This window comes from Macaca mulatta, chromosome 20, assembly GCF_049350105.2.
Source record: "Macaca mulatta isolate MMU2019108-1 chromosome 20, T2T-MMU8v2.0, whole genome shotgun sequence".
In the NCBI taxonomy this organism is placed as follows: Eukaryota; Metazoa; Chordata; class Mammalia; order Primates; family Cercopithecidae; genus Macaca; species Macaca mulatta.
Genome location: NC_133425.1, coordinates 28,458,121 through 28,472,301, shown reverse-complemented (window position 1 = coordinate 28,472,301; position 14,181 = coordinate 28,458,121). Strand labels below are relative to the sequence as shown.

Sequence of the window (14,181 nt, the reverse complement as noted above, 5' to 3'; positions counted from 1 at the left end):
TGGACCACGCGGGGGCCGCTGGAAGTTGTAGTCCGGCCGCGAGGGGGCTGCGAGGCCGGCTACGCGGTTGCCTCCCTGGGGCGCTGTCCCTAGGCGGCGGCCAAATGCTGCAGACGAGCACACGCAGATCAGGCGAGGTCACAGCGTAGGCAGCCAGAGTGGGCTCAGGGCCTCCGCCGGCAGTGAAACCGCCCCGGTTCCTGGAGACCCAGCTTGAACGACTTGCCTACCCCATGCCCCGCCGGGTCTCAGAACCGCACAGGTCTATAGGGGCAGAAATCTCCGCTTGAGCTTCCCCTCCCCGGATTACACGCGAGCCTGAGCTGTCTCCACTCCATTGTTTTATTATGTACAAACGCTACAGAACGAGGGGGACAGACACGCGTGGGGTCAGAGGGGCTTGGTGGGAGGAGTTCACAGAGCAGACGGTGCACTGGGGCCAGGAGAGCAGAACACAGGCCATATCTATAGGGCAAGCGGGGAAGGAGGGGGTTAAAAACGAGATCCAAGCCAGCCAGATCGCAGGAGGTGCGGGGGCGTCGTCCCCCTTCTGTTCTCCCCCCAAGGTCACAGTGCATGCAATAAAATATATGTACAGGAGCTGGATCCGTCCTCTGCGGGGGCCCTGAGGGTCCAGAGCTCCCTTTGGGCGGAGGGAAGCCGGTGGCGCTCCCTGGCGGCCAGGCCGGGCTGGAGCCACATGCGTCGGGGAGCGGGGGTCAGTCCCAGCCGTTGTCTTTGATCATGTGGTTGAGTTCAATGATGTACTTCCCCTCTTTGTACTTCTGGCTGCTCTCAAAGGCCTGTTCCTGAAAGGAGGGGCGGGACCATCATCCCCGGAGCAAGTCTCACCACAAGGCACAGGGGTTGGGGAGTGGACATGAGTGGCCCCATTTTACATATGAGGAAACTGTGGCGGAGGGGCAGGGCCGCGTTTCTCACAAACACAGAGTAGAACTCCCTGACTCAAAGGTACTTTTCAAGTATTAATGATGGCTCCAACAGAGAAGATAGGGAAGTGGCTAAAAGATTTCACAGTTCAGGTTTGCAAACTGGTGGCTTCATGGCCATTTTGGCCTACAACATGTATTATATGTGGCAAACGACATATATAAACTATCTCTTGGACAGCAGAGAGTTTAATAAAAATAACTTTAAAGTATTAAAATATAAGTGGGCCGTGCTCACTCCAGTTTGCCCAGCCTGCCCCCAACTCCCAACCCCTCCAGTCTATGCTACCCTTTACACATCTACAGTATCTGCTTGGCCTTGCAGGCACTTGAGGTTTTTTTTTTTGTTTGTCTTATTTTATTTTGAGAGGGAGTCTCGTTCTGTTGCCCAAGCTGGAGTGCAACGGCACGATCTTGGCTCACTGCAACCTCCGCCTCCTGGGTTCAAGCAATTCTCCTGCCTCAGCCTCCTGAGTAGCTGGGACTACAGGCACCCGCCACCACGCCGAGCTAATTTTTGTATTTTTAGTAGAGATGGGGTTTCACCATGTTAGTCAGGCTGTTCTTGAACTCCTGACCTCAGATGATCCACCTGCCTCGGTCTCCCAAAGTGCTAGGATTACAGGCATGAACCATCATGCCTGGCCTGGCACTTGAGTTTTTGACCTCTTGTCTAGGCCAGCTCTTTATTTATTTATTATTATTATTTTTGAGACGGAGTCTCGCTCTCTCGCCCAGGCTAGAGTGCAGTGGTGCAATCTCGGCTCACTACAAGCTCCGCCTCCCAGGTTCACACAACTCTCCTGCCTCAGCCTCACGGGTAGCTGGGACTACAGGTGCCCACCACCACACCCAGCTAATTTTTAAAATATTTTTAGTAGAGACGGGGTTTCACCGTGTTAGCCAGGATGGTCTCAATCTCCTGACTTCGTGATCCACCCACCTTGGCCTCCCAAAGTGCTGGGATTACAGGAATGAGCCACCATGCCCGGCCGGCCATCTCTGATAGAGGTCGAGTGGCCAAGCCACCTGTCCAGAGACACACAGCCAATCTGTGGCAGGGCCAGCAGTGAGCTCAGGTCAGGGCTGGCTGGCTGGCTTTGCCTGGGGCATCTACCTCACAGAGGCACCACAGCTCCAAGCGACGCCTGAAGAATCCTGTCCCTTGCAGTGTCCCAAGAGCATCTTCCTTTGCCACATCTAATCTGATCCCTGTAACAATCCTGGGCGCTAGACAGTGGCTTTATCTTCCACTGACAGATAAGGAAATGAGACTCAGGGTAGTGAAATCAGACCCTGGACAGCAGCAGTGGCAATGAGGGCTATGGAAAGGGAGGCTGGTGAACCCAACCTCCATGTTGTTGCACAGTCTGGGGCAATTTTTTCTGATACTCTGAATGACAATATAAGCTGGTGGTCAAGAGTTTGGAGTGAAAAAAAAAAACCAACCAACTCAGATTCTGGTCCCTATTCTGTCACTTACCAGTTGTGTGATCTTGGGCAAGTTACCTAACATCTTTGGGCCTCCCTGTCTTGTTCTGTAGAGATAATACTAGCTTCTACCTAAAGGATCACTGCAATGATTGAATGAGATAACAGATGCCAGGCACACAACAGTGCAAGGCACATAAGCATTCAATAAATGGTGACTCTGATTATATCCTAACTCTCAAATGCGGATCCAAGTGCCTGGGAGAAGGGATAGGTTAAGAGAAAAGTTCTACAGCCCTTGCAGGGTGCAAGAGAAGAAAATGTGGTCAGGGATGAAAAGACAGTCTGACTTGTGTGAGCTAGGCCTATGCAATCTGAAAGGCTATAGGATGACTGCTTGTCAGGAGGTGGTGTTGGAAGGTCAGGTCAAAGGCTAGCCTAGGGTCAGAGGTGGCTGACTCACATATTTCCAGCCCAAAGTGGTCTTGCAGTTCTCGCAGTGAATGTCGGCGACAGCATGGAGGCCGGTCAGCAGCACCCGCTCCTCGGCTGGCCCGCAGCCCACGTTCACCCTGTGGGGACATGGGGCAGTCCCAGGGAGGGTCCTGCCATCACAGGGCCCCCCTCAAGCACTGTGCCTGTCCTCCGCATCCAAGAGATGATGCTCACAGCTTCCTGCCTGCACCGGGGAACTCTGGGAGTCTCAGCAGGATGCCAGGGGTCACAGGTCACAACAGATGTCAGGGAAAGCAAGAAGGGAGGCCAGATACTCACACAGAGTTGAAGAGGTAGGCACGCCCCTGACTGCCCTGGAAGGACTAAAGGGTGGGAGGGTGGGAAGAGAGGAGGGGGTCAGGGCTGCCGGTGGGGAGCTGCCAGGCAGCCCCTATAGGTTCCAGCCCCACTGTGGCCTGGTTGGTTACCTTGGAGATGAGGTCGTCGTGGTTGGCCAGGTGAGCGCGGCAGTGGGCACAGCTATACCTCCGGTGACAATCATCCAAGTAGGCCTGAAACGTCTTGGGCTTTGAAATCCGCACCATGGCGGGGGCCGGGGGCAGTGGCCCCACGCGGGGAGCGGCCCACGGGGAGCAGAGGGAGCCCAGTGCCTGCCGGGGAGGGAGTAGGTGGGCTGTCAGGACCTGGGCCATACACATGCGAGGCACTCCCAGAGCCGTGGGGACTCACTCTGTCACACTCGGCTGCTCTCTCCTTTCCCCAGAGCCAGCAGCCTCTCGGGGACCAGAGGCGTCTCAGTTTTGACTCAGTGAGGAGGCCTCAGGTTGCATCAATGGGGAAACTGAGGCTCGGAGGAGCCCAGGGTGAGTCACCCGCCTGCTTCCGGCCTCACCCTTGCTGACCTGGCAGCTGAAGCTGGAGGAAGGGGCTTTGGAGGGCTGGGCTGTCAGTTCCCAGTTTCGGGGGAGCATGGACGGGCAGGCGCTGGTTGGTCCTTGCGACCTCATCTGGAGAGCAGTGGGGTTCACTGGGGGTTTAGGGGGTTCATCGGGGAGAGGGTCCCCCGCCTGGAGGAGGCAGGAGGCCTCGCCGTGAAGGTGGAGGGTCACCTAGCAGAGGAGGGGCTCTCACCTGCGGTCGCCTAGGCCTCCTCTACGCCCAGGGGCTCTTACCTGCATCGCGGAGCCTTACCTGGACCCCGGGGCTCACCTGGGGCGCGGGGGTGGGGGCGGGCGCCGGGGGAGGGGGCAGTCCTGGCCAGCTGGGCGGGGGCGCGGGGCGACACGCAGCCCTGACGGCGCGGGCCTCACCTCGCCTGGGCGCGCGGGGCCCGGTCTGCCGGGGTGGGCTGGCCTGGGAGTGGGGGGCGCTCCTGGCGGGCGCCGTCCCCCCCGGCCCGGGTTCGCAGGCGCCTGGACTTGTTTACACCGAGCCCAGCTGCTGCCGCCGCTGCGGCGGGAGGGGGAGGGGACCCGCCTCCCATCCCGGCGGCCGCCGTGGCCAATGGGCGCTCCGCATGCAAATGAGGGGGCGCGTCACACGGCGGCCGGCGCAGGCCCCGGCCGCCCCTCCCCCGCCGCCCGCTCCCGCCGGCCCGGAAATGCGGCTGCGGCCCGCGCGCCCCCGGCCTGCTCGCATTCCTGCTCGCGGCCCGCGCAGGGGCGGGGTCGGAGGGTCTAGTCCCGGCGCGGAGCGGGGAAGCGGCTGGCGCTGGGAAGCTTGCCGTGGGGAGATGAGTATAATGACCCGCGTTTGCCCGCCACCCGTGCCCCGCTTAATCCCCGCATCAATCCCGTGAGGCCGTTTCTCCCGTTGACTCCACTGTACCGGGGGCTGAGGCCCAGGGAGGTCTCGCGGCTCCCCAGGTTATCCAGCTAGTAAGAGGCGAAGCTGGAATTCTCACTGTGGGCCCATTCCATGGCCTTTGCCAGAGCGCCAGGGGCACTCTCAGTTCACCTCTTAGAAGGGAAGACCCAAAGGTGCACATTCCTGGCAGGCCCTTGGCAGCCAGGGCGTCGGACCAGGCAATTCCTACTGCCCAGCATCACCTCCTCCAGGCAGCCCCTCGGATGCCTCTGTTGGGACAGCTGAGTTCCTCTTCAAAGACTCAACTTCCTGGTCATAAGCTGTAAACAGATTCTACCCCCGCTTTTTCTTCTTTTTCGCAAATAGTCTACCCTATTTGGGAAAGTTAAACCTTAGTCAATCGGGATCAGCTCAGATTGTGCGGTCCAACCCCCCAGCCAATGGGGAAAGGACACAGAAACAGGAACTGCGTTAGGGTTAAAAACCACTTCCCTCCTCTGTTCAGGAGGTGGGGGGGTGCTCTTGAGATTACAACCAGTGCAAGCAGCACCCTTCTGCAGAAGTAAAGATGCCTTGCTGGGAAGTCTTTTGTCTCAGTGCTGGTTTTTCTTGACTACACTGAGCGCTTGTTTTCAACAAATTTGGGGGTCTTCCAGGATCCCATTATCCTTTGGGAGGGGTAGCGATTACTTTTCCTTGTGAGATGCGTCCCACTGCCTTGTTGCTGTGGCCCCGGGAGGGGAGGATTGGGTCCACCCGAAGTGGCAAATAAATCCGGACTCTCAGCAACGTGGGCAGGAAGGATCCTTAAAATTCCCAGGCGAGTGGGTAACTCTGCACAGACCAAGATAAGAAAAGTTGCTACTGGGGCGACAAAGTATTTCCTTGGTGGTCGGGGTCACTTGGAGGTTTTTTTTGTTTGTTTGTTTGTTTGTTTGTTTTTGAGACGGAGTCTCGCTCTGTCGCCCAGGCTGGAGTGCAGTGGCCGGATCTCAGCTCACTGCAAGCTCCGCCTCCCGGGTTCACACCATTCTCCTGCCTCAGCCTCCCGAGTAGCTGGGACTACAGGCGCCCGCCACCTCGCCCGGCTAGTTTTTTTTGTATTTTTTAGTAGGGACGGGGTTTCACCGTGTTAGCCAGGATGGTCTCGATCTCCTGACCTCGTGATCCACCCGTCTCAGCCTCCCAAAGTGCTGGGATTACAGGCTTGAGCCACCGCGCCCAGCCCACTTGGAGGTTTTAAGTGCGTGGTTGAGACACGTCAGTGGACACGAATCGAGTGTGGAGTCCAGACTTGGTTCCATGGTCACCTCATATGGCTTAGGGCGGTTTTCCAGTCAGGGGGATTATACCGACCCACTATTGCTAAGAGGGGCCTAAAATTGCCATGAGGGAAGCGGCCAAAAAGGACGAAGGGAGTATTCACACGAGTGCAAGAAACCTCCAGTGGGAAAAGGGAGAGGTTAAGCCCCTAGGAAACGGGCACCAACCTCCAGAATGGAAATACCCCAAGTAAGACAGGGAGTACAAAAGGCCAAGTGGACGATAAAGTTCCCCCTGACAGTCCTCTAGGCCTTATGTTAGAGTACTGGAGAGAGAATGAAAACCAAACACAAGGAAAGACAGCGAATGATAAAATATTGCTGTTTTATTTGGACCAAGGAACCTATCCTCAGACTGTCGGTCTTTTGGCCAAAGTTTGGATCAGATGAGGATTGGATATGCCAACTCTTAATCCAGTATGTTAATGAAAAAAGTCCAGTCTCGCAAGAGGAAATAGGTTATGCTCTGTGTTGGAGACAGGAACTTGTCCTTCCCTTTCCCTTAAAGGATGATGTAAAAGAGAAACCAAACTCAATACCCCCCCAGGACAACCCAGTTAAGTCAGATTCTACATCTAAAGATGCCAATGTATAGGATCCCCTAGACCATCTTCCCCTACCTACCCCACCCCAGGCTAATCACTCAGTCCCTCCTCCACATAACCCTGCCCCATGGGCTTTGTGGCCCTACATCCCCATTGAGTAGCCACTGGCACATGTCCTTTCCTCAGGAAAACTTCAGCACAAGATGGAAACAATGCCAGAGGGATATTCAAAACTTTCCTTTTCCCTCTGCCTCAAAGGAGTCTGCCCCAACCCCTTTTCCCTTAAGAGAAGTAGCACTGGGAGGAGGGGGTATTGGTTTCGTAAATGCCCCCTTAACTAGTTCAGAGGTTAGAAATCTGAAAAAGGAACTCAAACCATTATCAGATGATCCCTTTGGAGTCACAGATCAAATTGACCAATTTTTAGGGCCCCAATTGTATACTTGGGCTGAATTAATGTCCACCTGAGGTATTCTCTTCGCAGAGGGGGAAAGAACCATGATCCACAGGGACGCTATGACAGTCTGGGAATGTGAACACCCTCCTGGTCAAAACATCCCAGCAGCAGAGCAGAAACTCCCAGGCCGGGACCCTCAGTGGGATAGGAGCAATGCAGCCCACTGAGAAAACATGAAAGACCTCAGGGATATGATAATTAAAGGGATTCGGGAATTGGTGCCTGGAACCCAAAATATTTCCTGAGCATTTAATGTACACCAAGAGAAAGATGAAGGGCCCATGGAATTTTTAAACAGGCTTAAGGAGCAAATAAGAAAATATTCAGGCTTAGACATAGAGGACCCACTTGGACAAGGGATGTTAAAGCTCTATTTTATCATAAACAGTTGGCCGGACATTAGAAAGAAATTACAAAAGATAGGAAATTGGCAAGACTGCTCCATAGAGGAACTTTTAATTAAGAGATGCCCAGGCTGGGCGCGGTGGCTCATGCCTGTAATCCCAGCACTTTGGGAAGCTGAGGGGGGCGGATTACGAGGTCAGGAGATCGAGACCATCCTGGCTAACACGATGAAACGCCATCTCTACTAAAAATACAAAAAAAATTAGCCGGGCGTGGTGGCGGGCGCCTGTCGTCCCAGCTACTAGGGAGGCTGAGGCAGGAGAATGGCGTGAACTTGGGAGGCGGAGCTTGCAATGAGCCAAGATTGCGCCACTGCACTCCAGCCTGGGCAACAGAGCGAGACTCCATCTCAAAAAAAAAAGATGCACAAAGGCCGGGCATGGTGGCTCACTCCTGTAATCCCAGCACTTTGGGAGGCTGAGGTGGGCAGATCACAAGGTCAGGAGATCGAGACCATCCTGGCTAACATGGTGAAACCCCGTCTCTACTAAAAAAATACAAAAAAAATAGCCAAGCGTGGTGGCGGGCGCCTGTAGTCCCAGGTACTCAGGAGGCTGAGGCAGGAGAATGGCGTGCACCCGGCAGGCAGAGCTTGCAGTGAGCCGAGATCGCGCCACTGCACTCCAGCCTGGGAGACAGAGCGAGCCTCTGTCTCAAAAAAAAAAAAAAAAGAAAAAAAGAGAGAGAAGCCCCAAAATTATATGTATGAATGGATGAAATGGATGAAAAAAAGCAGAAACAAAAGGCAAAAACTATGCTGTCCACTTTACAACAGGGAACTCTACAACAGGAAACCCAGGAAAATAGAACTTATAAACCCTCTAAGCAACGGGCTGTGAGACCCCACACAGGAAGTAAAAAGATGAAACCTGAGAGTCACAGAGCAGGCCAGGGAAGAGGGGAAGACAGATGTTTCAGGTGTGGAAAGCCAGGACATTTTAAAAGGGAGTGCCCGAAAGGGAGAGGAAAAAGGAAGTTCTTCCACTCATGGCATTTGAAGAAGAATAGGGGGATCAAGGGCTCTGCATCTTTCATCTCGAGTCCCACCAGGAGCCCTTGATAAATCTGACGGTGGAACCTAAATCAGAGTTAATCACTTTCTTTCTTTTTTTTTTTTTTGAGACAGAGTCTCGCCCTGTCGCCCAGACTGGAGTGCAGTGGCGCGATCAAGGCTCACTGCAAGCTCCCTCTCCTGGGTTCACACCATTCTCCTGCCTCAGCCTGGCGAGTAACTGGGACTACAGGCGCCCGCCACCACGCCCAGCTATTTTTTTGTATTTTTAGTAGAGACAAGGTTTCACTGTGTTAGCCAGGATGGTCTCGATCTCCTGATCTTGTGATCCACCTGCTGTGCTGGGATTACAGGCGTGAGCCACCGCGCCCAGCCCAGAGTTCATCATTTTCGTAGTCAATTCGGGAGTGGCTCGCTCCTCCCTATGTTTTCTTCCTTCAAGTTTAGCATGTTCAACAAAAGAGCTTACTGTCTCAGGGGTTAAAGGGGAGGGATTCAGGGCAAAAATTTTAGAGGAAACAGGTTAAATATGAGAACAGGCCGGCCACCACAAAGTTCTTGTTAATCCCCAAAGTGGGAACTAATTTGTTAGGAAGAGACTTAATGTTATGATTAGGTATAGGCCTATATGTTAATCAGGGAAAATTCCTCACTTCCTTAAACCTACTCGCTGCCACAGAAGAGAGCCGAATGCATCCTGACATATGGTTAAAGAAAGAAAATTGAGGGAAACTACAGGTCCAATCCATGTGAAAATAAAAATTCCCTTGGGTGGATGTGGTGGCTCACGCCTGTAATCCCAGCACTTTGGGAGGCTGAGGCAGGTGGATCACCTGAGGTCAGGAGTTTGAGACCAGCCTGGCCAACATGGTGAAACTCCATCTCTACTAAAAATATTTAAAAACTTAGCCAGATGTGGTGGCATGCACCTGTAGTCCCAGCTACTCAGGAGGCTGAGGCAGAAGAATTGCTTGAACCGTGGAGGCGGAGGTTGCAGTGAGCTAAGATCACACCATTGCACTCCAGCCTGGGTGACAGAGTGACTGTCTCAAAAAAAAAAAAAAAAAAAAAAAAAAAAAAAATTCCCAGGGAAATGGTAAGCAGAAAACAATACCCTATTCCCTTAGACGCTAGAATGGCTCTAAAACCTATAATTGAGGGCCTTGTCCGTGACGGACTCCTTGAACCCTGTATATCCCCTTATAACACTCCAATATTGTCTGTAAGAAAGTTACATGGGTCATACCAGCTAGTAGAAGACCTCTGGGCTATTAATCAAACAGCTCAAACTACCCCACCCCCCCGCTGCTGTTCCCAACCCTTACACCATTATCAGCAAAATCCCACACGATCACCAATGGTTCACAATGATAGATTTGAAAGATGCTGGCTGGGTGCGGTGGCTCACACCTGTAATCCTAGCGCTTTGGGAGACTGAGGTGGGCAGATTGCCTGAGCTCAGGAGTTTGTGACCAGCCTGGGCAACATGGTGAAACCCTGTCTCTACTAAAAAAAAAAAAAAAAAAATTAGCCAGGCACGGCAGCATGCGCCTGTAATCCCAGCTACTCAGGAGGCTGAGGCAGGAGAATTGCTTGAACCTGGGAGGCGGAGGTTGTAGTGAGCAGGGATTGTGCCACTGCACTCCAGCCTGGTGATAGAGGCAGGCTCCGTCTCAAAAATTAAAATAAAATAAATTAAAATAAAATAATATAATATAAAATAAAATAAAAATAAAAAAAGAAAGATGCGGCCGGGCGCGGTGGCTCAAGCCTGTAATCCCAGCACTTTGGGAGGCCGAGATGGGCGGATCACAAGGTCAGGAGATCGAGACCATCCTGGCTAACACGGTGAAACCCCGTCTCTACTAAAAAATACAAAAACCTAGCTGGGCGAGGTGGCGGGCGTCTGTAGTCCCAGCTACTCGGGAGGCTGAGGCAGGAGAGTGGTGTGAACCCGGGAGGCGGAGCTTGCAGTGAGCTGAGATCCGGCCACTGCACTCCAGTCTGGGCAACAAAGCGAGACTCTGTCTCAACAAAAAAAAAAAAAGAAAGAAAGATGCTTTTTGGGCTTGCCCTTTAGCAGAAGACAGCCGGGACATGTTTGCTTTTGAGTGGGAGGACCCTTACTTAGGTAGAAAACAGCAGTACCAGTGGACAGTCCTACCCCAGGAGTTTACAGACTCCCCAAATCTATTCGGTCAAATTTTAGAACAAGTCCTAGAAATCTTTTCCCTTCGTTCATCCATATGCCTACTCAAATATGCAGATGACCTGCTCATTTCAGGAAATAGCAAGGACCACATAACCACAATTCCAATTAACTTCCTGAATTTCCTAAGGGAACAAGGGTTACGGGTCTCAAGGAGTAAAATTCAGTTTGTAGAACCTGAGGTAAAATATCTAGGACACCTCATCAGTAAAGGCAAACGGAAAATAGTACCTGAACGAATTGAAGGTGTCACATCTCTACCTTTGCCTAAACAAAGCAGGAACTTAGAAAATTCTTGGGATTAGTTGGATACTGTCATCTATGGATTGACTCTTATGCCCGAAAATTAAAACCTCTATATCAAAAACTCACCCAAGAAGGACCAGACCCCCTTCGTTGGACCCCATCAGAAGTCCAACAAGTAGAAGAGTTAAAACACCTACTTGTAACTGCCCCCGTTCTAGCTTTGCCCTCCTTAGCCATTCCACCTTTTCGTCAGTGTAAACAAGGGGGTGGCTTTAGGGGTACTCACCCAAAGACACAGAGGCCAGCGGCAGCCCGTAGCCTTCCTGTCCAAAGTTCTTGACCCAGTAACCCGCGGATGGCCCCAGTGTGCCTAATCCATAGCAGCAACTGCCTTGCTAGCGGAAGAAAGCAGGAAAATGACCTTTGGGGGAAGCCTCTTTGTATGCACCCCTCATCAAGTTAGGACCATTCTTTTTTTTTTTTTTTTTTTTTGAGACGGAGTCTCACGCTGTTGCCCAGGCTGGAGTGCAGTGGCGCGATCTCGGCTCACTGCAAGCTCCGCCTCCTGGGTTCACGCCATTCTCCTGCCTCAGCCTCCTGAGTAGCTAGGACTACAGGTGCCCGCCACCGCGCCCGGCTAATTTTTTTTTTTTTTGTATTTTTAGTAGAGACGGGGTTTCACTGTGGTCTCGATCTCCTGACCTTGTGATCCGCCCGCCTCGGCCTCCCAAAGTGCTGGGATTACAGGCTTGAGCCACCGCGCCCGGCCAACTTAGGACCATTCTTAATCAGAAGGCAGGAAGACGACTCAACAATTTGCAAATATGAAGCTGTCGGGTGGGCGCAGTGGCTCACACTTGTAATCCCAGCATTTTAGGAGGCTGAGGCGGACAGATCACAAGGTCAAGAGTTCGAGACCAGACTGCCCAGCATGGTGAAACCCTGTCGCTGCTAAAAATACAAAAACTTAGCCAGGCATGGTGGCGCACGCCTGTAATCCCAGCTATTTGGGAGGCTGAGGCTGGAGAATTGCTTGAACCCCGGAGGCAAAGGTTGCAGTGAGCTGAGATCAGCTACTGCACTTCAGCCTGGGCAACAGAACGAGACTCCATCCCCCCTCTCAAAAAAAAAAAAAAAAAAATTGAGGCTATCTTATTAGAGAGGGATGATTTAACATTGACCACTGAGAATTCGCTCAACTCTGATGCTTTCCTAATGGGAAATCCAAACCGGGAGGAACCTGAGCACAAATGTTTAGATATGATCAGTTATCAAACTAGAGTCAAACTGGATCTAAGCAAGACCGTATTCCAAACCGGGCGTCACCTCTTTATAGACAGCTCCTCCCAGGTAATCGAAGGAATGAGGCATAACGGGTGCTCTGTAGTTGACGGGGAAACCCTCATGGAGGCAGAGTCAGGGAGACAGCCCAATAACTGGTTCACTCAAACATGTAAACTCTTTGCATTAAATCAGGCCTTAACATCTTTTCTAAATCAGGAAGGAACTATTTACACTGACGCCAAGTATGCTTTCGGAGTAGTCCATACCCTTGGAAAGATCTGGACTGAACGAGGCCTCATTAATAGTAAAGGCCAGGACCTTGTCCATAAAGAATTGATTATACAAATACTAGAAAATCTTCAACTGCCAGAAGAAATAGTGGTGGTCTATGTGCCAAGACACCAGAAAAACCCATCCTTTGAAAGTCAGGGAAATAACCTCACAGATCAAGTAGCCAAGCAAGCTGCCTCTTCTCGAGAGGCGCCCATTTTCCATCTGACCCCTTGCCTTCCCCTCCAGTCGCAATCCCCATCTTCTCCAACGCAGACCAAGAAAAGTTAAAAAGAATAGGAGCTAAGGAAAGCTCCGAGGGAAGGTGGGTATTACCAGACGGGAGGGAAATGCTGTCTAAACCTCTTATGAGGGAAATATTGTCACAGCTTCATCAAGGAACTCACTGGGGTCACCAAGCTATGTGTGACACAGTCCTCAAAGCCTATGGGTATATAGGAATCTATACCCTCACTAGGCAGGTGGCGGATAGTAGCCTAGTATGCAAAAAAACTAATAAACCCGAAGGAAACAGCCTCCACTTTATCAAGGGAACCACCCCTATAATTGCCAATCCAACCAGTGCAACCCAGTACTTACCTCTATTACTACCCCTACCTCCACCGACCCTAACTCCACTCTAGGTTGCTTCTATGGCTTAGGAGCCGATGTTACTGGAAGGGACCCTATAGGCTTCTTTGAAATATGTTTTGTTCACCCTTCTCTACCTCCTACCGTTTCCCCTTCCCCAAGCCCACCAAATCAAACCATTCCTCACCTCTTACCCAATGACAAAACCAAAGTAGCTATAGTAGAAGTCAAGGACTTAAAGCAAACCCTAGCCATTGAGACCTGGTATCAAGATACAAATGCCTGGCTGGAATGGATTAAATATTCTGTTCGCACCCTGAATAAAAGTGACTGTTACGCTTGTGCAGCAGGCAGGCCAGAAACCCGGATTGTCCCCTTTCCACTCAGATGGGCCAACCAACCAGGCATGGACTGTATGGTAGCTCTCTTCCAGCACCACGGCCTGGGGAAACAAGATGTGCACCACTCTTTCACTACATTTCCCAAAGATCAGGAGCCCTGTGGGTCAGCCCCTAAGGACCATTCGACTTTCAGCTCTCAATGCCAATTTTACCTTGTGTCTCTCACGACAGGGGGACAAATTGACACTCCTTGGAAATCTAATGGGAGTCTAAACCTTTTCAAGAGCTAACCAATCAGTTGGCTCTTGTCTATCCCTGAGCAGACGTATGGTGGTTTTGTGGAGGACTGTTACCAGGTACACTGCCAGGCAACTGGACTGGCACTTTTGCTCTAATCCAATTGGCCATCCCTTTCACCTTGGCATTTCATCAACCAGACAGGAAGCAAGTAACCCGAAGAAAAAGAGAAACCCCTCACGGGTCCTTTGACCCTCATGTTTACGTAGACAGTAGCAGGGTCCCACGGGAGTTACCAAGTGAATTTAAAGGTCGAAACCAAATATCCGCTGGGTTCGAGTCTGTTTTGTTCTGGTGGTCTGCTATAAATAAAAATGTAGACTGGATATATACTACCATGAGTAGCGATTCATCAATTATACCAGGGATGCCATCAAGGGAATAGCTGAACAATTAGGCCCCACCAGCCAGATGGCGTGGGAAAATAGGCTAGCCCTTGACATGATATTGGCAGAAAAAGGCAGAGTCTGTGTCATGATCTGAGTCCAATGTTGTACTTTTATCCCTAATAATACAGCTGCCTATGGGACCATCACAAAAGCTTTACGAGGCCTTACCA

General features: G+C 51.8%; 1 protein-coding gene across 8 annotated transcripts; it reads right to left on the bottom strand.

Moving 5' to 3' along the window:
- Positions 1-324: 324 nt before the first annotated feature.
- Positions 325-4,288, bottom strand: YPEL3 (yippee like 3). 8 transcript variants are annotated; one of them, XM_077985894.1, is made up of 6 exons: positions 4,148-4,288; positions 3,567-3,844; positions 3,305-3,487; positions 3,156-3,199; positions 2,845-2,986; positions 325-809 (listed from the first exon to the last, which is right to left on the bottom strand). In XM_077985894.1, the coding sequence occupies exons 3-6, from the start codon at positions 3,419-3,421 to the stop codon at positions 720-722; spliced, it is 393 nt and encodes a 130-aa protein (XP_077842020.1). In that variant the 5' UTR covers positions 3,422-3,487; positions 3,567-3,844; positions 4,148-4,288; the 3' UTR covers positions 325-719. The 8 variants fall into 8 exon arrangements, with proteins under 8 accessions (XP_077842020.1, XP_077842022.1, XP_077842021.1 ...); XM_077985896.1 differs by having other exon boundaries at positions 2,845-2,953; XM_077985895.1 differs by lacking the exon at positions 3,567-3,844 and having other exon boundaries at positions 4,047-4,288.
- Positions 4,289-14,181: the final 9,893 nt, after the last annotated feature.